Source organism: Zootoca vivipara, chromosome 15, assembly GCF_965207765.1.
Source record: "Zootoca vivipara chromosome 15, rZooViv2.hap1.1, whole genome shotgun sequence".
Taxonomy (NCBI): domain Eukaryota; kingdom Metazoa; phylum Chordata; class Lepidosauria; order Squamata; family Lacertidae; genus Zootoca; species Zootoca vivipara.
In genome coordinates this window covers 25,906,573-25,933,566 of record NC_142598.1, presented here as the reverse complement: position 1 = coordinate 25,933,566, position 26,994 = coordinate 25,906,573, and the positions used below count along the sequence as shown (strand labels likewise).

Sequence of the window (26,994 nt, the reverse complement as noted above, 5' to 3'; positions counted from 1 at the left end):
AAGAATGCTGCAAACCCGGAAGTAGGTGTTTTGGTTTGTGAACTTTGCCTTGGAAGCAGAACATGTTCCGCTACCTTTTGAGTGTGTTCCATTTGTAAACTGAGTCCCCCGCTGCTATGGGGAAGCATGCCTTGGTTTAAGAACACTTTGGTTTAAGAACGGACTTCTGGAACGGATTAAGTTTGTAAACCAAGGTACCACTGTATAGTATTCATTCAAGCAGAAACACTGAAGAATTTTACAAGCAATATTTACCAGTTCTGAATAATAGGTTCAGTTTTGGGGTACCGTGAAGCCGCATGATGGAGCTATGAGCACCCCCTTATATAGGAAACCTACTGACTTGCTCGCTCCCAGCTTTTTATTCCCAATGAAAGTATTGTGTGGGGTTGGGGTGGGGATTTGCTGCTTCTTGCGCTACCTGAGAGGAACAAGGTGTTCTCACTTCAGTCAGCCAGAGGAGGAGGAGGAGGAGGAGGAGGAGGAGGAGGAGGAGGAGGAGGAGGAGAAGGAGAAGAAGAAGAAGAAGAAGAAGAAGAAGAAGAAGAAGAAGAAGAAGAAGAAGAAGAAGAAGAAGAAGAAGAAGAAGAAGAAGAATTTATTACTTATACCCTGCCCATCTGGCTGGGTTTCCCCAGCCACTCTCAGCAGCTCCCAACAGAACAACAACAAACAACAACAACAACAACAACAACGCATTAAAAACTTCCCTAAACAGGGCTGCCTTCAGATGTCTTCTAAAAGTGAGATAGTTGTTTATTTCCTTGACATCTGATGGGAGGGCATTCCACAGGGTGGGCGCCACTACCGAGAAGGCCCTCTGCCTGGTCCCCTGCAACTTGGCTTCTCGCAACGAGGGAACCGCCACAAGGCCCTCAGCGCTGGACTTCAGTGTCCGGGCTGAACAATGGGGGTGGAGACGCTCCTTCAGGTATACTGGGCCGAGGGCATTTAGGACTTTAAAGGTCAGCACCGACACTTTGAATTGTGCTTGTTTAATCCACTATCTCTAGTCAAGGTTAGTTCTCCTGGGCTCACAGCCTGAGCCATGTTTTGAGAGGAAGAGCAGAAGACAGAGAGATGCACCCCAATATTTTCCAGCAGTTTCCCATAGGTAGAGACCTTAAAAACCTCTTACGATGACCTTCCAAGTCTAGAGGGAGTTTTAATGGCCAAGGTGTGTACAGTTCTTAGGCAGTTGCATGGAGAAAAAAGCTCCACGAAGAAAGCTTTCACCTCAGCCAAGCTCTGCTGAGTCACAGCAGACACTTTTCATCGCAACCTCCTCCTGATGCAGTGGTTCTTGATAAAGGAAAACCTCAAGTGTCTAAGAAGAGAAATAATAGATGGTCTTGGATATTGCAGTAAATCACCGAAGTGTGTTGCGAGAGCTTGGGATAGAGTCTATTTTTGTTGCCATCTGCTGGCTTTTCCCTTCCTTTTCTCGGGCATTCCGGAAAGAAAAATAACACATTACTGTGAAGAAAACTTGCAGCAAATGCTCTGGGAAGGGGGAGGGAAAAGATAAAAAGGAAGCTCCTGTTTTGCACATTACTGGCACCATGACTGCACTCCGAGCGGACAAATATTTTTCTTGGCAGGTACAGGGCACAAGTGCCTGATTCAGGAATAGCTGGGAAGGGTATTGTAATGCTTTCTATCCTTAAAAAGAAAAGAAAAAAGGAGTATCTATGTCTCACTCTTCTAAAAAAAGACATTAACATAGCAGATTGAATGGCAAGGAACTAGAAACCTTCTGCGGGAACTTGATAGTGAGCACAGAGACTTCGAGAGGAACAGAGAGGTCATTTCCTGCTGTCACAAAAAAAGGTGGCTGTTTCATTTATTTAAAAAGAACCTGATTGTCATAATGTGATTACGCATTCCACTATGTTGTGGGTGGAAAGTGATGTATAGACTCCTAGTAAATTAGCAAAAACGTATAAATCAGAATCAGAAACATGTTGGAAATGTAAAGAGAAAGAAAGCAGCTTTTGCCACATGTGGTGGTCATGCAAGATAGCGAAAGCTTTCTGGGAAATGATTTAAAGATACCCTTTGGGGGGGAACCCTGAAAGTTTTCCTATTAGGGATAATAGGTGATGAGGTACCCAAAGCTCGGGGGGGATGTTTATGTCTGCCACAACGGCTAGCATGATGATTTGTGCTCCCAAATGGAAAGAAGATACAGTTCCAACCAAGGAGGAATGGCAGACTAAATTGATGGACTATGCAGAGATGGCGAAACTGACCGGAAGAATAAGACACCCAGAAGAAAAGAAATTCGGGGAAGAATGGGGAAAATTTGTGGAAAACCTGAGAAATTACAGTGGTACCTTGGTTTACGAACTTATCTGTTCCGGAAGTCCGTTCTTAAACCAAGGTGTTCTTAAACCAAGGCGTGCTTTCCCATAGCAGCGGGGGGACTCAATTTACAAACGGAACACACTCAACAGGAAGCGAGACATGTTCTTATTCCAAGGCAAAGTTCCCAAACCAAAACACCTACTTCCGGGTTTGCAGGGTTCTTAATCCAAGTTGGGTTCTTACTTAGTCCTATTAACTTTTGTCCCGTGCCTCCTGGCTCACCTCAAACTGCTGATGGTGTCCCAAGACCTGACAGTGGGGAGGAAGATTGCTACTGCACAGCAATCGCTTGCGAGATTTGTAAATGCAGCCTGCAGATCCTGCTTCAGAAGGGAAATGATACACCCAGCCTTTGGAAAATATTTCTGGCGAGTGTCTTCAACAGCCCTTGAAGATCAACGACACTTATATGGATCCACTGTAATTAAAACAATCTCTAACAACCCTGATTTCTGGCAGAACATTCCTCTTTCTGAATATTCTCATTTTTATTACCTCTTCAATCGACTGTACATTTGAAGTACGTAAGTACATTAACAGTGGAAGCCTAAATCCAGGCATCCCCAAACTGCGGCCCTCCAGATGTTTTGGCCTGCAACTCCCATGATTCCTAGCTAAGAGGACGAGTGGTCAGGGATGATGGGAATTGTAGTCTAAAACATCTGGAGGGCCAAAGTCTGGGGATGTCTGCCTAAATCCATGATAGCATCAGCTATAAGAATAGGATGTGTTCACTACAGCTGCAGGTGGAAAGAATACTTCTGGTTGTGATGGTGATGATGGAGGTCCCCAGTAAGCAATACAGTTGGTAAGTTGGTAAGCAATACAAATCCCCCAAATTGGTGAGGACAGGCCACCGATCGCTTTGCTTCTCCTGAGGAGTCCAATTCTTGGGTCCATCAGCAGCAGCGGAACAAGCCGTTTGGGCGCCTGGGGCAGCGCACGTGCCCTGTGTAACGGATTAGCCCCAGGATGGAAGATTTATTACACCCTGGATTAGAAAGAGTTAATCCACCTCCAGCTTAACTGACAGCGAATCTTTAGGAGGCAGGACGGTTCCCCGGTTTAAAAAGGAGGGAATGACCGTTTTGGCAGTTGCAAGACGAAGAGGGAAGAAGAAGGGTGTTGGGGCCAGGATAGTGGTGGTTTAGGTTAGCCTTAGGATAACTTGAAGTTAAAGTCTGACGGAGTGAATGTATAACTGTAACTAAGAGTGTAAACTTATGCATCGTTAAGAAAAGAAAAACCTATGTTCTCAAGAAAATAAAATTCATCTTCTTTTTGTGCCAAATAGTATCGTCTTGGTTATTCCAGCAGCGTATTAAAACTCACAGAGGTGGAGACTCAGAAAAGGGCAAAACTTACCTAAGGAAAAGGGGAAGGGCAGTATGGTGAAAACCTAGAGTGCCACAAGTTTGCCAGGGTGATATGGCAGACTGATACAGTGGGGATCTGAGTTGAGGGAGTCCCTGTTCTGTAGGCAAGAGGTTGTTCATTCAAATAGCCCTGAGTGTTTGTGAGATCAGGCCACGAAAGATGGAATTAAAACTCTCTTTACTGAGAAGCCCGGACTTGAGGGGTTTATTTTAAGGCATAAGGAACTGAGTGGGGATTGCTTTACCCCTGTACCCTTTCATCTCATAATCTATTGGCAACGTCGGCAAGGGGGTTCGCCGCACCCTGCACCCAGGGGCGGGGCGAGCCGGGGCAGGACGCTCCGCGGGGCCTCTGAGGAGTCTGCCTGCCTCCTCCCACTCAGCTGCCCTACAACTGAGGGGGAGGCGGCGGGCGGACCGTTTGGGGCAGCGTGGAGCCTGCGGGCGCCCAAGCCACCGCGTCACTCCAGGAGAGATGTGCGGCTCAGGTGCGCTGCAAGCCCCACAGTGAGTGCCGCATGGCATTTTGTCACCCCCCCTCAGTGGTGACACCCGGGGCGGCCTACCCACACGGCACCCCCCTCCCTCCGCCCCTGCCCATCAGCAACAGCAGCCAAAACCTTGTGCAGCAAAAAGTCCATGGAATCGCCACTAACCACATCTCCTACTGTGGCTGGCATGAGCTTGGGACGCTGCAATGCATTGCACACTCTGCTTTGTGTTTGCCAGGGTTTAGATCGCTCTGTTAGTGCACTTCTTGGTATCTCTACAAAACTGACACGTCGTGCTGCAGTTTAATTGCTATGGGAGGAATTCAACATCGTGCAAAGGCAACGTCCCATCACAGCAAGCATTTTGGCTTGCCAGTGGAACGATTCCCGTTTTTCTCCTCTCCCCAGTCCACTACAGTGGTACCTCGGTTTACGAACACCTCGGTTTACGAACTTTCGGTTTACGAACTGTCCTAACCCGGAAGTTAGTAAACCGAGGTGCCGGAGGTCTACTGAGTGTCCGATGCCTTCGGGGAGGCCGGGCCTTCGCTCCGATGCCTCCTGGAGGCCCGCAGCGAAGGCCCGGCCTCCCCGAAGGCATCGGAGCGAAGGCCAAACCTCCCCGAAGGCATCGGAGCGCCGGATACCTTCGGGGAGGCTGGGCTTCGCTCTGATGCCTTTGCGGAGGCTGGGGAGCCGCGAAAGCGGTCCCCGGCCTCCGCAAAGGCATCAGAGCAAAGCCCCAGCCTCCGGAAGGCATCGGAGCCGGGACTTCGCTCCGATGCCTTTGCAGAGGCTGGGGACTGCTTTCGTTGCTCCCAAGCCTCCGCAAAGGCATCGGAGCGAAGTCCCGGCTCCGATGCCTTCCGGAGGCCGGGGAGCGTTTCCGCGACTGGGCTGTGCAGCCGCGAAAGCAGTCCCCGGCTACCGGAAGCCGGGGACCGCTTTCGCGGCTGCACAGCCCAGTCGCGGAAACGCTCCCCGGCCTCCAGAAGGCATCGGAGCGGCTTCGCTACGATGCCTTTGCGGAGGCCGGGGAACACTTTCGCGACTCTCCCCGGCCTCCGCAAAGGCATCGGAGCGAAGTCCCGGCTCTGATGCCTTCTGGAGGCCGGGGAGCGTTTCCGCGACTGGGCTGTGCAGCCGCGAAAGCGGTCCCCGGCAACCGGAAGCCGGGGACTGCTTTCGCGGCTGCACAGCCCAGTCGCGGAAACGCTCCCCAGCCTCCGCAAAGGCATCGGAGCGACTTCGCTCCGATGTCTTTGCGGAGGCCGGGGAGCACTTTCGCGACGCTCCCCAGCCTTCGGGACTTCGCGCCGGGACTTCGCTCCGATGCCTTCCAGAGGTGGAGGAGAGCGGGTGGAGGAGAGCGGTGAAACCACACTGTGCAAGTGGAAGGAATCACACAAGGCTTATGCTGACGGGACTCATTAGTGGAATCCTGCCCCTCTGCAATTTTCATAGCAATAGCTCTGTAGTTTTAATTGCTAGGGGTACTTTTAAAAAAAGAAAGCTGAAACAAACAAGGATTCTCAAAGTTAATACAAATTCAAGAATTCATCTCCCTTTACAACTGTGTACTGTGGGCACTCTAAAGGTCCTGTGTGAATTTGCACTGGTATAAAATTATTCATGTAATTTGTAACTTTGCAAATAATAATCCGAATGCATAAAATTATGAACAGAAAAGCTACGCTCTTCAAATTGTCAAATCGTAAAGCAAGTCATTTACGCTGAAATCAACTACTAAATACAAAATACAGTGGTACCTCGACTTACGAATGACTCGACTTGCGAATGTTTCGAGTTACGAGTTCCGCCCGCCATTTTGGATGCGGTTTAGATAGGATTTTTTCGACTTACGATTTTTTTATTAAAAAAAATTCGCCATTGGATTCAACTTACGATTTTTTCTACTTACGAAGGTCCGTTCGGAATGGATTAAATTCGTAAGTCGAGGTACCACCGTAATGAATTAGAACATATACGGATATTGCATTGGCCCTATATTTTAAAGCAAGATGATATAATCTCGGCATACTGTGTCTCCTAGGAATTATGTAGTCATAAATCAAAAAAGGAAACATTAATAACCTCTTTGACAACTTTTCCTGAAAAGCTCCCAAATGCATTAAGGTATGAACTTGAAGTGCGGAAGTTTGCAGAACAGAAACTTCAGCTTTAAATATTTGTTTCAGTACTAGGCTTAATAGGTATCAGTTCCCAAGGATGGCATTCAACTAAGTTTTACTCAGCACAGACCTATTAAACAGTCTGTTTATTCATTTCCAAAACTTAAGTTGAATACCACCCCTATTATCTTATTAGAGCCAACATTGTTTCCTCTATGGGGGGGAAAGTGCCATGTGGTGTAAACAACAGGTTTAGCTTGGATGTTATTAATTGGTTCTAGTATAAGCCACTTTAGGTCATTCTGAGAAAAATGGCTTAGCAAACATTTAGGTAGATAGGTAGGTAGATGATAGATAGATAGATACCTTACGGCAGGGTTGGCAACCTGCGGCCCATGGGCCACAAGCGGCCCATAGGGGTCATTTAAATGGCCGAGCCGCTCCTGAACCAAGCCGCCTGATTGGTGAGTCCCTGCGCGCTGCGCTAAACCGGCACAGTGCAGAGCAGGGACTCGCTTCTACCGTGCTGGAAATTGTGTCTGCGCATGCGCAGACGCGATCCAGCCCACAAAGTGATCTCCACGGGAGTGAACCGGCCCGGGGGAGGTAAACCTTGCCAACCTCTGCCTTACAGTTACTGAAGGGAGTTCAAAGGGTTTTACAGCTCTCCCTCTGTGTAGGAGAAGAGGGAGATGCATGGGCAGAGCAGGACATCTCATCCATAGGGGCCTCCTCATTGCACCCAAGGAAACCCCTGCCATTTCGCCTCTGCAATCGATGCTCTTGTGGCAGGGAGAACAAAATGCAGACATTCCAGAGGCATGTCAGGGCAAATCGAGGAACGCCTTTGGATCCCAAAGCCCCCTTGATCTCCCAGAACATGAGCTCCCAGAATATGGTGGTGGGGAGAGCAGGGGAAGTATGCCAAGCCCAGGGGTTTCCCTCTTTGCCACTTTTGGATGCTTCATTGTTTAGTGTTCAGGTCTGCACCATTTGAAAGGAAATACAGTGGTACCTCTACTTACGAATTTAATGCGTTCCGAACGCACATTTGTAAGTCGAAAAAAATTGTAAGTCGAATCCCATAGGAATGCATTGGGAGAAAAAATTTGTAAGTAGAAGCAACCCTATCTAAAAATTCGTAAGTAGAAAAAATCCAATCTAAACCGCATCCAAGATGGCGGATGGAGCTCCATTCGTAAGTAGAAACATTCGTAAGTAGAGTTATTCGTAAGTAGAGGTACTACTGTATACGAAGTGATGTCAACAGGTGGCTTGATAAAACAGCCTCTTCCCCCCCCCCCCACACTTGCTGATTAAAATCACCCACATTTGAATCAATTCATCCACCCTGGCCTAATTGTGTTACGTTCTTTAGAAGTAGCCTATGACAGAACGGAGGCCTAGTGATCCTAGTAAATAAATAAAACACATGCACACATATTACTCTTCCCTATTAATGTACACATTGATTGAGATTACCTACGGTGCACATATAACACAACCTCCTTGATTAACACTGCTCATTAACTTTAATGGTTCTGCACTCCCGCCTCTTTAATTTCCCATATATGAAAAAGACCCCGGCTGTATCCAATCTTTCTGTTCTGCTCACGGAACAGACTTCCAACTCGTGCGACGGATCTTCCCCTTCCTCACTCCCTCAAAATCTGCTCCAGAAAGCTCAGAGCAGATTTTTTGGGGTGGAATGGCGGAAGGAGAGGACATGAAAGTTCCACAGTTCCACCGCATGAGACAAACACTGCTTGTGCATCACCAAATGAATCCCCAAGGGATGCTCACCACTGATCAAATTATGTACCATTGGCAAATTTAACTCAGTTATGTTGGGAAAGATTGAGGGCACTAGGAGAAGGGGACGACAGAAGACAAGATGGTTGGACAGTGTTCTCGAAGCTACGAACATGAGTTTGACCAAACTGCGGGAGGCAGTGCAAGACAGGAGTGCCTGGCGTGCTATGGTCCATGGGGTCACGAAGAGTCGGACACGACTAAACGACTAAACAACAACAACACGAGCTTGCCCTCAAACAGAGCTTGCTTATACACACAAGGACAGCGGCGATCCTCCTGTCGTGTCTGAACTCCACATTTTATACTCCTCCTCAGCTGTACTGTACATGCAAACTCATCTCATGTACACCCTCTGCTTTCGGTGTACTTTCAAGTAATGTCTTTATCTCGCCGTTATGCACCACCAGCAGTGTGCAGGTTTTCAGTTTTCTGTTTTTAAAAAGCCAGGGACTTTCAGCTCTGCGATACCCTTCTAGAAATCCAGAAGCAAACTAAGTCCCCACCACAATGCAAATCAATCAGTCTATGGCCAGTACCATAAAGCCTAGAAAATGGCGGAAGGGATTGCTTTCTTTATGAAGTAGTGCTGAGAATGTCAATTTGATTATTTCAACGCCTGTAATCCGACAGTCTCCTTAGTAGGTAGCTTCCATAATTGTCAAAAATAATTTGATTAACAAGCCTATTAGTTAAGGGTGAATGGGCATTGTCTCTGTTCCTGAAGCTGGTCTGACGAACAGAGACATCCTGATAATAGATGTGTTGACTGCTTATTATTAGAAAGCTGTAACCAAGAAAAATACAACAACTTTAAAAATAGAGGAAGCACCCCTCTCTCACTCTTCCAGTATTATAAGATTTTGAGAACATGTGCACAACTTCTCTAACAGTGCTTCACACGTTTTGGTTTTAGGTGTACATTTCTAAGACATTTCAAGGGAACACTTTTTAAAAAGTGTGAAATTTTACAAAACGTGTACCATATTGGTACACTCATCAATGAACTGTGACCAGCTTCTGCTCCTTTTTGAGTGTACACTCAAGAGAAAATGCACTGCTGCCCAATGGGTGAAAACACGTTTGGCATTAGCAAATGGCAAGGGTTTGAAACTACCCAAAGTCCACATGAATGACTCTTTCTATCTCACAAATGTTCACAATCATAAAACCAACTACGCAAATTTACAATAAGGAACAGGATAAATCACCATCTTTGCCAATGTTAGAAGAAAAGCTTACTTGGTTTTACCTCCCTGGTTTTAGTTCAGGGCTTAACTATGCTCTCAAGTTGTTCAGTCACCACCAGATGAGTTCATTGCTAGACATAATTTCTGTGTGTAAGAAACTGAGTGGAGTCAAATATCACAGCTAGTCAAATATCACAGCTGCCGCCAACTCGCTAAATGGCTTTAGGGAAGCCACACTCTTGATCAGCTCAGTCCTCCTACATGCCATATAGGGGAAAATAGAACTACCCCGTAATACAGGGGTGGGAACCTGTGACTCTTCATATGTTGTTGGATGTTGACTCCTATGAGGTCCAGCAGATCAGAGATTATGGGAGTTGTAGTCCATCAATATCTGGAGAACCACAGATATCCTCCCACGACTGTGATGTTACAGCAAGATCATGCACATGACGCATTGTTAACTCTCAAATAAAACATTATACCATTATTAAGTTTCGTGGCAGAGGGATCTGTTGACACTGAATTTGGATACTGAAACATTCACAGAGAACAAATAAGAGTTTTATGCATCCATTGGATTTTCCAGAAGGCTCCGTCCGGAAGCAAACTACCAGTGGCTTCTAAAACACCGTCTTACATGATTAAGAAGGGTAGAATATGAGATAATGCATGATTAGGGGGTCTACCTCTTACAAGAAGACTAGATTCTTATGGTCAAGATCAACAGGATTTCTCAAGATACAAACTGCAGCCCATTCTGCCTTAGATACACCATCTGGTTAATTCTGCAGAAACAAGTAACATGACTCCAGATTTCCTAGTGTTCTTGGAACAGATAGGCAGGCAAAAAGTCTCAAACAGCATTGAATTATTCTAACAACTCATTGTGTGCAGAATTCCCATAATGCTCTCCTTACAGGTGCCCTTGTTCCTACAGAATATCCCTGAGGGCCAGTATGGATGCAACACAAACTCTTCCTTAAAATCTGCTAAAGGCATGGGCCCAGACCACAGGATTTCATACTCCCTCTTCCACCCTTTACTATGATTAGAGGTCACTGTTGGAACAAGAGTTATCTGGATGAGTACCAAACACATTCCCACTGAACCAGGACTTGCTAATCTGTTTCAAGGGTTGGTTTCACACCTTAATTAACACGAGAAAGGATATGCAGGAATTTGGATAAGAGAGGGGAGAGGATGGATGGAGCTATTCCGTGGTCCATTCCATAACCATGGTTAAGGAAGGTCCTCATGACATCTGTACTGACTCCAAACGCTTATGTGAAAGTTCGTCTCCTCAAAACACCAGTCACTACGCTCGTGGTAACAGCCAAAAACAGACAATACTTTAGGCTTGTTTCTACAACAAGAACACCCGCCTTGTACCCCTTAGCTGGGGCACATACTCTTCCACTTTTTGTACTAACAACATGGAACCCTAAGACACTCAATCAGAATGTTTTACATGCCAATTATAAGGGTTGGAGTGTGAATTAGCATGGCTCTCCAACAGCTTTTTAGCATTCATTTGGATAGTGATTTGCTTATTTGGAAACTGGTTTGTTGTTGTTTTTTTAAATCAGAACTACGTCTTTGATCAAGCTGCTTTTTTCCCCCCAATAAAGAGAAGAATTTGATTCCTCCCTCTAGTGGTTGGTTGTTTTTTTAATGGAAGGACCTCTTACCATTAGAATCTTCCACTTCTTCAGCGGTAGTGTGGTTCATGGAGGCATGTTGAGCATGCGAGGTTACAAGGCTGACAATGCGTGGTCTTGGTAGTGTCAGTGCCTTCCCATGCACTTTCAGGGAGTGCTCTTTCAGCTGGCTGATTGTCATGGTGGAAAATGAGCAGCAGGAGCATTTGTAGGCATGTTCACCTGGGTGAGCGAAATAACAGGCAAGTCATCAGCTCACAAGACGAGAGGTGGGGTGGGGAATAGGAAGGGAGGAGAGGGGTAGGTGGAAGGGGGCAATCTCTTTCTCCTCCTATTGAACTCAGCAGTGAGAATCCCATGGGTTCCTCCTCTGGGTAGTCCTAAAAAGAGAGTAAAATCATTTTAACTGTCCTATTTCTACTGGTCTCAGGGGCAATAGGGCCATCACAGAGGATGCTTTTGTCTCCCTGGTTGTAGCTCCTAACTGTGCATGGCGACTGGACCAGTTGATTTCATTTGCCACAAGAAGAAGGTGCCAACCCAAAGCTACTCTGAGGTGGCAGCGGGGGGCAACAGTGCAGAACGGACAGCTTTTGCCTGTGGCAAACAAGTCAACTTTCCAAGATTCAAGAAAGGACACACCAAGGGTGAAAGTTGACACCACAAACACATTGTTCATGTGACATGGCTCTTAGTGGGTCATGCGGCCAATGATGTAACCATTGCCCCATCGTGGTTCGGGTCATGAGGCCATGGATGAGGAATCATAGACACCCCATTGAATACCAGGGCGAGGGGGAAAGGGGGGTGGGTGGGTGTTGCTCGTTAACGCTTTCTTTGGAAGTTAACTTGGAAGTGGAGAGATGCCCATTTATGTTTTCTTGCACGCAAGGACAGCAGCGTGTATATAAAACAAATCAGAAATTTGAAAGACTATGGCATTAGAGGATGAGCCTGATGCAGGCTGCGAAAAGCTCCTCAGAAATCCCTTGCTTTGCTGTTCTCTGTATATAATGTCATTCTATTTGGTATCACCCGTTTACCATACGTCTTCCTAACCATTCCCTAAGAACGAGCTCTCCCCACCACCCCCAACATGAAACCATCTGCCAGACTGATAATCCTTGAGCTATGCAAGCCTAACACAATGAAGCAGGGCCTGGGAATGAGATGCGGCATAACCAGTGCTTGGGCCAGAGCAGGTTAACAATAAAGGACAGAACTTGAGAATGCCACTGTACAGTCAAGATTACAAAGCCAGATGGAAACTGTGCTGCAGGAGCCAAAAGAAAGAAGAAAAGCCATGCAGTTAGGAATTGTGGTCCAAGCCGTAAAGAAGTTGCAAAGCAGCTTTTGGAGTGCATGTGGAACCAGCCATGACCTGAGAAGCAAAAGTGGCCAAGGCGGGGTTGTGATTTGGCGCGCACACACAGAGGAGATAGCATCCCACGTAGTGAAAATAATCTCGCTTTGGAAACGGCAGTCCTCTATCACATACTAAAGCTGGAACTGTGAAAAACCTAAACTGTATAACTTGCGACGACATGAAAGGGGATTGACCAGCATTTGTAACATTTTCTGGAGGATCGGTGAATAAACGGGAAATCATATTATTTCCTTTCTTCAGCCATGATTGTATCCAGTGAGAGACAGCATCCAGTTTCCATGATTCCTTGTTATTCACCTTTTCTGCTTCTCCCCATGCTCCCCTATCCACTGTGGAGACACGTGAATGACCCAAACAGGAGGTTTCTTGGATCTTCTGGATCCAATCCAAATGAAAAGGTGGGTCCCATAGGGCAGGGAGATCCTACATTCAAATAAATGGATCTCTGTCATTCACTTCACCATGAGGACGTGCAGAGAGGGTGAGCCCAGCTACTGGTCCTTCCTTGGACAGAAGGACCATGGACCCGAATATGTACATGGGCCACTGGCCACAACAAAGCAAGTGTGTTAGATCAGGCATAGGCAAACTCGGCCCTCCAGATGTTTTGGGGCTACAACTCCCATCATCCCTGACCACTGGTCCTGTTAGCTAGGGATGATGGGAGTTGTAGTCCCAAAACATCTGGAGGGCCGAGTTTGCCTATGCCTGTGTTAGAGTGTTATAAGCCAAATTAATACCTTTTAAAAACTCTGATTTAAGGGGACTGTATTTATCAACCATCCTTTATCAGAACAATGTGATGATGATAATGTGACAGCACAGATCGCTTGATACGGAAAAGCTCAGGCGCCCAAGTCCACAGCGGTCTATTTAGAGTGGTTCCCAGTGCCCTCTGGGTTTGTGCACAAAAGAGAGGTTCCAAAAAGAGACGTATGATTTGCTTATGAAGGAGAAAGCCGAATGAGACTCTTAAAGCAAGCATCAAACCAATTAACTTGGGGCGATAAAATTGCTCTAAAATATTTAACTAAGCATAGCAAACACAACCGCTTCCTTTCCAGAAAACAGATGAGTTGGTCAGTGCGGGAATTTATATAAAAGGGGGGGGGGTTGCAAGCAGCTGAGGCAGGATTGGGAAGAAGCCAACAGAGAAATCAGCAAAGAGGAAAGATCCAGTCCCACAAGGGTAGGCATTCTATGATTCCTGCTTTTCAATAGCAATGCATACCCCAAAATACATTCAATTGGGCCACAGCAGGCTTTCCTCTCGTTTGTGTCACCCACAGGCAAGTGGCACATAAAGTAGGGCCCACAAATCTTCCCTATTCACCACCCGCCATACTTGTTCCTGTTTTTGTTGGTGAAGCATCCCACTTAGTTGGGCCTATGCATGTTACATTCAATCCCATTACAAAGGCAAACTGGGTCACAGGGTGAATACAGGCAAACTGGGCTGTGGGTGAGTAAAATAAACCCCACTGCCCCCACTGGCTGTTGCACAAATACCTTTTCATGCTCACATGAACTGCGTTTATGTTCCTTCATCTACGGACTGCTGCCATTAGCTGCCCATGCCAGAGCCACTATGCTCAGAATTTTGTAAGATTCTCTCTACCGTTTAAAGCAACAACAACTTTGCCCCAACTTAACAAATCAGAGAAAACACAGTGAAGTATAATAATCAATCGTATTCTGCAAGATTGGCGGAAATGACTGGGGAGAAAGCGGCAACACACTTTAAGTTACAAAACTGACGACGACGACGACAACGAAAACAACAACAAAGGAAAGGGGAAAAAAGTAATGACAGCAGGTCAATGAATAGGCCAAAGTGCAGCTATACATTTCAACCCAAGAGATTTTAATCCAACTGATCCAAGTTGTTTGCATCGGAACAGAAATGGGAATGCTATAGGTGGAACTTGGAAAATTAGAATATCGTCGAAAAGTGCATTTATTTCAGTAATGCAACTTAAAAGGTGAAACCAATACAGTATATGAGATAGATGCAAGACATGCAAAGCAAGATATGTCAAGCCTTTATTTGCTGTAATTGTAATTATTTGTCGTTAGGCGGGCCAATTATAAACGGAATGGAATTAATGAAATGTAATAGCGATTTTTATTTTTGTTTATTTTTGTATTATTGTAACTATTTGTTTTAGTACTGTGGAATTTCCCAAAGAAAGCATTTGTAAAAATAAAAATAAAAATAAAAAGCTGCATTACTGAAATGCACTTTTCAACGATATTCTAATTTTCCGAGTTTCACCTGTATGTCAACAGCAAAACTTTGTGTTTTCCCCTCAGAGATTTCAAATGACAATGCAGTATCTGGACATTTCCCAGTTCAGTCAAATGAAACTAACCCTGAGCTACATTATGTGTATGCATGAGCTGAAATGAATAGTCTTGCTGGGTCAGAAGAAGGGGCCACCCAGCCTAGCATTCCGTTGGCCAACCAATATCCCAGGAAGCTTTAGATGCAAGATGTGAAAGCAGGGGCTGTTCTCTTTTGTTCCCCATCAGGGATGGGGAACTTGTAGCTCTCCAGATGGGGCTGCAATTCCTATCAACTCCAGTCACCAAAACCAGGGATTATGGGAGATGTAGTCCAACAATACCTGGAAGACCACTGATTCCCTATCCCTGCTGTACTGTATATGAAAGGTCCATGTAGGCATACTGCCATTGATGTATTCCCGCATTATTTTGTTTAACCTTGGGCTAGTGGCTTTTGTTAAAGGATTAATAAATCCATCCTGCACTGAGTAAGAATAGTACTTCTTGTTGATCTTGAACCTGCAGAAAGTTCTGTGCATATGAGACAGAAAGGGAGAGTGTGTCTCTCTTTATCCTTCCTCTCCATGCCTTTCATAACTTTATATTTAGTTGGAACAAAAAAAAAAATGCCACCAACTGGTTTGCAGTTGTGGTTCGTTTCATGAATAGTTTGAAGAAAGAAACAGCTAAGGCAGAAGGATCCAGCTATGTAAACTTCTGTACTAATTACCAAACTACAACTTCAGAAGGACCAAGTGATACTGTGAAATCACACTACCCCAATGTTTTGAAATACATGCCTTCAAGAATGACTGTTAACGTGATTTAATAAAGCTTGTGGACTGTGTATGAGTGTTTACAGACCACAGGAGCCCCATCCATTTTTTAAAAAGTGTTACTGCTGGAGTAACATAATTTAAATAATTGACTTGTGGGGAGTTAAGGACAAGACTTGACACGTTCAGTAAAGAAAGTTCAGCATGTCCTGTTCTCTAACAATTTGGAAGAGTTAACACTAAGCTAATGGTCATTGGGAAGAGCCCAAGAACACACAGCCTCCCAGGAAGTCACCCCCACTATCCCGAAAATCTGCTTCCCCCCCCCCCAACAAAACCAAGAATGCTCCAGGAATACTTGACAGAATTGCTACATATGGGAGATGTACACAACATAAATGCCAATAAATAGCCAATAAGTTTATCATAGTACTGAGAACCACAAGAACTGGACTTGGCACAGATACAGTTATGAATGATAACATGCTCGAACAACACGTTGGCATCAATATTAAAAAAAACCCAACCCACACTTTAAATGATAAATGGAACTGCATGAAGCTTCTCACCTTTATCTTTGAAATGGGCGCTGCTTCAGAACGCAACAAAAATACTGCTGTTGTCTAGCTAAGAAGTTATGCCTCTTCAGCGGAAAGCTGATCAGAGCTCTTGGGTTTTGAAATGAATGCCAAAGTTCCCATGAACTAACGAATCAGGTACCTAAACTGAACTACCTTCAGGCTACCATGTTGCTAATGAATACCATGGCCAAAATTTACTATCCGTTAATTTCCCACCAAACACACCCATCCACGAAGCTCTCGTGGGCTAAGGGATGCTGCTGTAGGAAGTTTAGGTTCCAGAGAACACAAAAACCTGCCTCTCTGTTCTAATTCTTACCAGAGCTGAGCCAAACCAGGACAGCCGAGTTACATAGACACTTTCGAACACATCAAAAAGTTCTCCTTCCTTTTTAGGGGTGGGGGAGGAGGTGCTCAAAGAGGCGCACAAGCATTTGCAGGGGGAGAAGGGGTGCACCCCAGTTGCCCTGGCCAACCAGGGTGACATTCCTTGTTTGGAAGCATTGCACCATTGAAGGCACTGCAATGCAAAAAAACAGAGAGAAGCAGCCAAAGTGTGCACTGGGAATGCACATCAGGATGAGCTAGAGTCTCTAGGAACACACATTTGGATGTGCATGAAAACACACATTCAAGCACACATTCCATTGTTCTCCGTGACATGTGTGTCTGAAGGTACATTCTGGGGTTCATCCCAATGTGAGCTCCACTGTGGCTCCATTTGCTCCCACTGAAGTATACATGACACAGTTTCATTCACTCTGGGATCCCTGATTGGTTGGAATCTCATCGTGGAAGAAGCCCTTTGTAGTTCTTTAAAATAAATAAAATAGTGCATGGGACAAAAAGAAAGATAATCCCCTTTCAGGATGACTTTCCTACCCTTTGAAAGCATGCATTTCATCTAAAAAATGTTTGAAGGTGAAAATTTGACACAGCTCTCTCTTGCCACAGTGCTCAATGCATTTGCCTCACAAACGTCTTCCAGAAAGCCCTACCCTTAGACTTGAAAAGGAATCTCAAGAGTATTCCTTCTACTGCTTTCTCTGCTTCCTGCCCCAATGACAGATTAATTTATGTGTGCCTGATTTCCAACCCGGCTTGCTGTTCTGACCTGCCAATTTGGGATCACCTCTTCACCTAATGTGATTGGCCCAGTTCCAAGTTCAGTTCTGCTCAACGTAATGTTGCCTTAACTTCAAGACTGCGCCTACACCTTTCTCCTGATTGGGTTGAACGCACACTCCAAGGCAATAAAATGATTAAAAAAAATATGACAAGCTGGCTGATTAACAGCAGCAGTAGCTGCAAGCATGGGAAAGGGGGAGGGGAAAAAAGGAGAGATGCTTTAAGAGACCTTCTTCACCATGAAATGGAGGAATAAGACTTACCAGCATGAGCTTTGAGTAGGTGAGTTTTCAGCCGGCTGTTATAGGAGGACTTGAAAGGGCAGAGTTTGCAGCGGAATGGTTTATGATGTCCATGGTGAGCTTGCATGTGGCGATCCAAACTTTGTCAAGGGAGAAGCGGCAATGAGAAGCAAAAGGAAAGAAGGGGAAATTGTGAATCATTTTTTCAGCTGAAAACTGGATGGCACTTGAATGTCAAGACTTCTTTGACATAACACTGGCAGAAAGAAGCATGGCGGAGAAATCTGCGTAAGATACAAGCCAACAAAAGCCAAACTGGGTTGTATCTGGTTCATCTCTTGCAACCAATGATTATGGCAAGTAGGCGCAACAATTGATAAAGCCAAGGATATAAAATCATAAGGGGGGTGGAGCTTGCTTTGAAGATGACTTAGCAGGCTAATGTCAGGACTAATAAAGGAGCAAAACCAAAATATAGCTACCAGATCCTCTTAGCTTGCTCTAAAAACTCAGAAACAACCTGGGGTTTTTCCCCCTAACGTTCGGTTGAAATTCACCCTCCTGTAACAAACTCATTCAATCTAGAACTACTTCTTTCCAAGCCTGCAACTCAAATAATATTAAAACAAATGTCGGTTTCAAACTGTGCTGCAAACCGAAAAGTTGAACATGTGTCTGGGGAAACAAATAGGTAGAATTTTGAAATTTTGAAAAACAGCAACTTTCCCCATCCTTTTATATCCAGTCCAAATGTGCCTGCAGTATGTTCATATGAGGAAAAGAGGAAGTTGAGTTTCCATAGCTAATATCAACGCCAATACGCAGTAACTTCAAGGGCTTTTCCCGCTTTATCTGACTGGCCATTGTTCATTCATTTTAATATTTATCAGTTGAAATAGGAATATTCAGCAGGTGGCTGAGAAGTTCCTCCTCTCTGCCACGAGGAAAAGGTCTGTGCCTATTTGAGCAAGGGAGCACATTTTCTTAGCAGAGACGCAGTCACAATGCTTACCACTAAAGAACACATTTCCTAATGCAAACAAATAAAGATATCTATGGTGGAATTATTGCTATCAGAGGAGAACCAGCCTGCAAAAAAATTGATAAACCTGCCTTTGCTGGGCTAGATTACAATAAATTCGGTTGAGCGTCTTGCTTCTAACAGCAGCAAGTTTTCCTGCATGGACACCCAGCCTTTCTGGCCCAATCCTTCCCCAGGCAACCCAGCCCTCCCCCTCCCCCCAGCCCTGCTATTTAATAATAATAATATGAAATGAAATAAAATAATCTATTAAACATTAAACATTAAAAGCCTCCCTAAACAGGGCTGCCTTCAGATGTCTTCTAAATATCTGGTAGCTGTTTTTCTCTTTGACATCTGATGGGAGGGCGTTCTACAGGGTGGGCGCCACCACTGAGAAGGCCCTCTGCCTGGTTCCCTGCAACTTGGCTTCTCGCAACGAGGGAACCGCCAGAAGGCCCTCAGCACTGGACCTCAGTGTCCGGGCAGAACGATGGGGGTGGAGACGCTCCTTCAGGTATACTGGACTGAGGCCAGACTGATTGGTCGTTTCCCAGCGAACCTTGCTATCTTTCCTTTCCTCATCCCTCCCTCCCTCCCATTTGTTCACACTATAAGGCCTGCCCCCAGGCAACCGAAGAAAAATCAGCTGCAGGGGGTGGGGCCACTGTCCCGATTTCACCGAGTTCCCTGCCCCATCAGAGTGCCACACCCCCCCCCCCAGGCCAACAGAAACCCGATCCTACTAGGGTACGAGAAAGGGATTCCCATCTGTCACTCGGAAATAAAGAAACAACACACAGGCCAATTGCAAAATCTTTACTGAGCAGCTTTTAGGATAGTTGATCCCGGAAAGGAAAGACACATAGAGGGGTGGGGGACCAGTCGGCCCAGCAAGTGCCTTGAGCAGTAGCTTGATGGACAGCAGGCACAAGCTCCAGGTGAAGGACACCTTCACCTGTCCCTTAATGGTTTGCCATGGAGCTACAGGTGTTTTCGTTCCTCCACGGGGGAACAGGTGGAAGCATCCTGGCCACTGCTCCTGGCCATGTCCCCTTCTGCACAGAACAGTGTGTGGGATCAATCCTGCGCTTGCGGGAAGCAGCCTGTGGAAAAGTACCAGGAGACACAAGAGAGAGAATTCAGAGCAGTAGTCGCGCATCTACACAAATCTACTGGGTGCATGACAGGTGTTTGTAAAGAGGCGATGGGGAAGAAGGAGCGGTGCCACAACCTGGGTGTTGAGCCAGTGCTTCTTCCAAAGCCTCATCCCTCCACTGAAAGGCAGGTTGCAGTGACTGTATTACCCCCCTTGGGGGTTGCAGTGAAACACGGCTGTTTCGCTCTATGCACCAAAGGAAAAAGTGCTCATGTATGTTTGGTCAGCAGTAGCAAGGCTCGGAACGAGGTGCCCGGCCTTTCTAGCGGGGAAAAAAAATACCTGCGTGGGGGGGATGAGTGCCACTCGTGCATGTGTGAGACACTTCTGCCCACTGCACCATTAAGGCAATGGCAAATAGGTTGGGGGGGGGGATCATGGGAGACAGAGGCATCGGGTATGTGTCCCCCCCCTTTCCCTTGCTTACCTGGGTTGAGTGCTCTGTCCTGCTGCTCTCGTTGTGTTGAGTGAGTCTTTTTGACGAGTCCCAAGGTAAGGTACCTGCTAAAGAGTTCTAGGCACAGAAGCATTAGCAAGGTCAAGTCCCCATGTGTATTCTGAACGGCTTTGTGTGAAGTGTCCTTTCTTTATAATTTCCCATTGCCGCCGTTATCTGCCGCTTGGACTACTGCAATGCACTCTATGTGGGGCTACCCTTGAAGGTGACTTGGAAACTACAATTAATCCAGAATGCGCCAGCTAGACTGGTGACTGGGAGCGGCCGCCAAGACCACATAACACCGGTCTTGAAAGATCTACATTGGCTCCCAGTACGTTTCCGAGCACAATTCAAAGTGTTGGTGCTGACCTTTAAAGCCCTAAATGGCCTCGGTCCAGTATACCTGAAGGAGTGTCTCCACCTCCATCATTCTGCCCAGACACTGAGGTCCAGCACCGAGGGCCTTCTGGCGGTTCCCTCGTTGCAAGAAGCCAAGTTGCAGGGAACTAGGCAGAGGGCCTTCTCGGTGGTGGCGCCTGCCCTGTGGAATGCCCTCCCAACAGATGTCAAAGAGGAAAACAACTACCAGACTTTTAGAAGACATCTGAAGGCAGCCCTGTTCAGGGAGGCTTTTAATGTTTAATAGATTATTGTGTTTTATTTTTCTGTTGGAAGCCGCCCAGAGTGGCTGGGGAAAACCAGCCAGATGGGCGGGGTATAAATAATAAATTATTATTATTGCTAGAACCTGGTGAGCTCCAAGGGTGCAAGACGAATGCTAGAGAGTTATAGCCCCATGCCATGCATCCCATCATCTGAGTTTTGGTCTCCCTGAGTGGGATACACATATTGGTGTTGGTGTGCTGTAATTGGGTGCCGAGTCCTGCAATACACTATGCTGTGTTGTGGTGACCTAGAAGGGACAGTTTTCCAGAGATGGAAAGACGATAAAAGTTCCTACTAGAGAAGAATGGCAGATGAAGTTGATGGACTATGCCGAAATGGCTAAAATGACTGGAAGAATCAGAAACCAGGAAGACCAAAATTTTAATAAAGAATGGGGGGAAATTAGAACTTATATTAAAGACCACTGTAAACAGTTAAAATCATTAGCAGGATTGTAATATCACTTGTAGTTTAATGGCGAATTTTGGATATAATGGAGATTTGGATCATCATAAAAGATGCAGGAGGAAATGATTAAGAATAAGACCCACAAAGGGGAGGATGGAAGCCCAGGAGATGCCTTGGAATCTTGTTTTTATGATTTATGTTTGATATACGATTGCAAAATTTTAATCTGAAAAACCAAATAAATAAAACCTTTTTTTTTTTTTAAGAAGGGACAATTGTCAATGTAAGGATGGCTTTCCTGCCTCCTGTCCCATTGAAATTTTGTGCACCGTGTCTGGGAATGGTGTTGCATTGCCAACAGGACTGTGGCCATGAACCGAAGCTGTATAGATGTGGACTAACCGTGTGCAAGTCTTTCCCTGTGCGCCCCACATCCCACCTCCCAGTTCAGCCATTCCTTTGGCGTATCTTCTTACTGGTGAAATGGCTCTGCCAGTGGCGTCTGTACCAGGTTATCCAAGGTGTTTTGCCAGCATAGCAGGGCTCCCATAGAATCCTATGGTTCCCCAGTTGCTATATCTTCAGTACAGGATTGCCCCCTGCACCATTCATTTGATACTGTGAATAGATTATACTGGAATGTTTTAGTCTTGTAGCCTCTTAAATTCCTATTGCGAAAGTAACATGTAAGTTTCTCTTGGTGTGTTTGTATTGCTGTTTTCCCCCCCAGGGATTGTCTGTTATTTGGTGAACCAGTTTGAAACTTGGAAGCAATGGTTTTCTCATCCCAGAATCGATATAGACAGCAAGGATTACATTATAAGCTCTGAGTTTCACATTTCTTGTTATTTAACAAGACAAAAAAAATGCTGAATCTGATCAGAATTCAGAGCGAGTCCTTATTTCATCAACTGCTTGAAAACAATATAAAGAACATATATAGCTTACAAAAACGTAAAAGGGTTAATGTACAGCTTGGGAAAGTGTATTAATTTAATCACTATAGGGTAACACGCAATTTATTGCATCAAAATATTAAATATTCAGTAAGTTCACCGTACTTAGAAGGTGGACTGTGAGTGATGTAGGAAGATGCTCTCTACGTGCCAGTGTGAAGGGCATCCTAAAAAAAGACTTTTAAAGAAAAAGAATTAAGGTTCAGTGTCTTAAAACACATTGTGTGTGTGAGAGAGAGAGAGAGAGAGAGGACTGATGCAATTTTATCCCTGTCCCTCTGTAAATATAGCCCCCTAGTGGTTCCATTTTTCTGTTCAGAAGAGAGATTCTTATCTTTTCACCCAGGAGAGTAGCCAGGATGGACTTGACAGAATTGTGAGGAGGAAGTGTGAAGAGGTTCAGAGGGAGAAAACCCATTAATAAATAAGCAGCACAGAGAAGGGCTATGGAAAGAGAGAGGGGGAAAGTCCAGCCCTCCAGCATTTCACATATTATTTTAAATTACCCACATTCTTGTGTCAAAAGCCACTGACTGAGCACATACATGCAAATAATGTAAACCGAACCTAGCAATCTGCCTTTATTTAAAGAATGGGTCTGCTTTTCTCTGTTATTGTTATCGTTTGCAACCCACAAACATTTACCAGCGTTTAGTATTTGTGTCAGCAGTCGCAGTGAATGGGTGGGAAGGAGGCAGTTCACAGGCACTTGGGATCATTTAAATACTTTTTATAAATAAATATAACTGCTAAATCAATTCATCGGCCTGCTGTCCATACCATTGGACTCAATGATTCAGCGCTTTCCCCCAAGGGGGTGTTGAAGGGTACGTAGTACCAGCACCTCTCTTTTTTGTTGTTAAAAAGTGCGGCGCTTAATGTAACAACTTCATGATGAGTACCAGCACCTATTTTTCTAGGGAAAAAAGCACCGCTCACATTATCTAGCATCTTGCATATAGTTTATCTGAGGAGCACAAACTGGAAAGGTAGATATCTCTCAAAGGTGTTCTATATCTCAAATATGCTCACTCCTACTTTATGTAGGAAGGAAGGAAGGAGACCTGTAAATGTTGTACTTTCTAATTTTAAATAATACATTTTCAATTAAAAATATTAACTCCTTCCATTTCTCTACTAATTCATTCAAAAGTTAATTTCTCCTAAATATTAAGTGGCGACGCAACAACTGTGCCTGATGATACTTTAGCGAACCCTCTTCTGTCGGCAAGATGGTAAGACTCTACTTAATATTTCCACCACAACCCCTTGGACACACAAGACCTCGGGGTTAATTCTAGACATATATTACAGATACCAAATGCTACAAAAGCCTACCTTTTCCTAATTCCACCCCTCAAAGGCAAGAGTTTCTTTTGGGGGGGGAGGGGGGAGTTTCCCATACTTTATTTTGGACTGTATTTTTATTCAAATAAAATTATTTCCGTATGCAACATTCTGTGACAAAAGTTCTAGGCTGGTTCAGAGCCACTGATTGAATACAGCAGGAGTGGGGAAACTTTGGGGATCGATTCCCCCTGGGGAACGTGGTTAGGGGCTGCATACCACTGGTGGGCAAAGCCAATGGCAAAGTATGCAAGGATGGCCCCTTTCTCTTCCCTTCATCCATTCTCTTTCTTTCTTTCTTTCTTTCTTTCTTTCTTTCTCTCTCTCTCTCTCTCTCTCTCTCTCTCTCTCTCTCTCTCTCTCACAACACACACACACACACACACACACACACACACACACACACACACACACCACAGAGAGAGAGCCCTCCACAACAGACAGCATCTCTCTGGGATTTCTGCTCACACCCAGCCAACCTACTCTGCCTCAATCCTCTTTAGATGACACAGGAAGACAATTTCACAGAGGTGAATCTGTCAACTTGATCCAGAGCTGATTCAGCTGCTGATCCAGAGATCGGGAAACTCCAGAAAGACGAAGGAGGAAGTGGGTAGAGAATTGCTCTGCCCTACTTCCTTCCTCAACTCGATGGGACTTTTCAAGGCTGAAATAGACATCCAAGCTACTATTCGTCAGTCTAGAAAAGTCCACACAGGTGAGGCAGGAAGTGGAGACTTTTGGGGGAACCATTCGGGACTTCCCAGAAAGTTGGTTGTGGGCTGTGGATTGGCCCACAAGTGGAATACCAGGAAAGGAGGAGGGAAACTTGTTCACTTACTGTAAAACAAGTGTCCGTCTTTTCCAGGCATCCCCAAACTGTGGCCTTCCAGATGTTTTGGCCTACAACTCCCATGATCCCTAGCTAACAGGACCAGTAGTCGGGGGAAATGGGAATTGTAGTCCAAAACATCTGGAGGGCCAAAGTTTGGGGATGCCTGGTCTTTTCCACCAGAGTAGTTCCCACTCTGCCTTCAGTAATGATGCAGGGAAAGGTGAAGATAATTCTGTTCTGGTTGCTACTACTGGTAGCATCTAACATCCCCAATCCCAAGCAAGCCTACTCAGACCAAACTCCTGCTCTGTTCAATGAGGTTTACTCCCTAGTATGTGTATCTGAAGAAATGTGCATGCACACGAAAGCTCATACCAATGACAAACTTAGTTGGTCTCTAAGGTGCTACTGGAAGGAGTTTGCCGATGCCTGCCCTAGAACGTATGTTTAGGATTGCTTAAATATGGCTTCTTCTACTTCACTGTCCAGGCCTCTGCACCGGGCACACAATGAAATGATGGTAGTATTCTGAGAGCAGGAAGGCAGGCATGAATCCAGCTGTCTGCTTTTAAAGAGACCCACCACTGACAAGTCAATGGTGACACTGTGCGCAAACAGAGTAGAGCAGGGAAGGCTCAGATTGGGGCAATGGGGGGGGGCGCAAAGGCATCTACTTCAAAGAGATAAATAACTGCCCCACATTCTCTCTTGTTCCCATCATGGACATTTTTGCAGTGAGTGATTTATCCTGTAAAGAATGGCAAAAAGTTGTAGAGGCCCAAACATCTGTACTGTCAGTTCAATGAATGAATCTCTACATTTACAAGCCCCCCCCCCCGCCAAAGTATACATTTCTGTGTTAGGAACAGGTAGATTGAGAGGGCAAAAGAAGGGGAGGATTTGTTCACAGATACGAAATCTCATTCCCGAAATCATAGCAACAATAAGTTTGCAATGAAGCCAACACCTAACAGACCACGGTCCAACATCATGGGTTTAAGTGTCCCCAAACTCTGGGCTAGAGTTTGGGGGCACAACTTGTGTTGTCTTCAATTTGTGTACCTTGGAACAGTGATTCATAGAGTCATAGAATTGTAGAGCTGGAAGGGACCACGAGGGCCATCTAATCCAACCCCCTGCAATGCAGGAATCTTTTTGCCCAGTGTGGCGCTCAAACTCATGACCCTGAGATTAAGAGTCTCGTGCTTTACCAATTGAGCAAGCCCAGCAATTACTGTTAAATTTGCAGCGTACCCCAACTCGAAGGGCCAATTTGAAAATCATTTATTTATATACATTCGCATACTGAAGGTAAACACAACTCTTGGGTCACGTTCTCTCAGATATGATATACATTTGTGAGACAACCTATCATATTCTTTTTTAATTATTCTTTAATCAAGGTGTGCAGTGCATTGACTCAGGTGTGTGGCAGACTTGCTCCCTAGTATGGATCCTCAGTGGGGCCACTTGGCGGGACAATCTTTGAAAACCATAAATGAATAGGGGATGTTGGTTTGAATTGAGATTGAAATTTGATTTGCAGGTTTGATATAGCATTTATGTAATTATACCATTGGAAATTAAGATAAAAAAGAGGGAAAACAAAGAATTTGGAGAAATAAAATGAGATGCAAGAAATTATGGGGGAGAAAATTGGAATTCAGGACAGGGGTGGAGGGAAGTCTATATTGTATTCTTGGAAAAGTATTGAATATATGAATTATTATGATTATAAAATTTGAAAAATCTGAAAAATTGTGTGTGTATAAATATATATATCGAGAGAGAGAGATTGAAATTTGCAACAGGATGTTGAGAGTCTGGTGTGCCCTGATTTCTGTCCTACATTTTGAACTACTGTATATTCCTGCGTATAAGACTACTTTTTAACCCAGGAAAATCTTCTCAAAAGAAGTCGGGGGTCGTCTTATACGCCGGGTCGTATTTCTTATACGGCGAGTATATCCCAAACTCTATATTTTAACTGGAAAAGTTGGGGGTCGTCTTATACACCCTGTCATCTTATACGCCGGAATATACGGATATATCTCCCTGCAGATGAAGTCTGGAGACTTAAAACAAATTGTCACGATGCCTACATACATAACTGGCAGGCCACAGTGAAAAACTTGCTATTTCGAGTTGGCAATGTCCATCCAATATCAGCGCATCAAGAAAACAATACGTGCTTCTGTATGGATACAGAACTGCGCCTTTTAGCACGCAGGCAAGTGCCAACTGAATGGTGAGCAGAAGAAATGGTAAAACAATATAATAATAATAATATAGACTTACTTGTGCCTGAAAGCAGAGACAAAGGAGCAATACTGGCAGCTGTACTTGTCTTCGCGAGTAAACATGGCCAATGCCAAGTGACTCCTCTCGTGCGATCGTAGACCCTGCATAGACATCAAAACCCGGTCACACTGGCTGCAGTGGTAGCCACCAGGCCTGGTTTCATCTTCCAGTGATGGTCCAGATTCAGCTTCTGCAAGTTCCACAGTGGAAACACTGCCAGGGTCTTTGGCTCCCTCAACACCCTCCAAGAAAGCTGCATTTGAAGGATCTTCAACTTCCTGCTAAAAGACACACATCCCCCCCAAAGCCATCAATTCTCTCTCCCTTCTGCCCTATTGTTTACTATTAAATCTATGGAAGTCTACGGTTTTCCTCTAATAGCAGAACCTCTACAACCCCAGCTATGAGCAGGTTCTCAAAAAAGAAAGAAAGA

The 26,994-nt window shown here is 45.1% G+C and overlaps 1 protein-coding gene across 10 annotated transcripts in view; it reads right to left on the bottom strand.

Moving 5' to 3' along the window:
• ZNF462 (zinc finger protein 462) overlaps positions 1-26,994 on the bottom strand; it is a 157,201-nt gene that overhangs the window by 43,338 nt on the left and 86,869 nt on the right. For 2 of the 10 annotated variants that reach the window (XM_060269173.2, XM_060269174.2), the window contains exons 5-7: positions 26,559-26,842; positions 17,451-17,569; positions 11,060-11,251 (exon numbers count right to left, since the gene is read on the bottom strand). In XM_060269173.2, coding sequence (XP_060125156.2) covers positions 11,060-11,251; positions 17,451-17,569; positions 26,559-26,842 — 595 coding nt within the window. Of the gene's footprint in view, positions 1-11,059; positions 11,410-17,450; positions 17,570-19,254; positions 19,557-20,000; positions 20,124-26,558; positions 26,843-26,994 lie in introns of those variants that run through there. The other 8 variants (XR_015947304.1, XM_060269180.2, XM_060269181.2 and 5 more) reach the window with 8 other exon arrangements.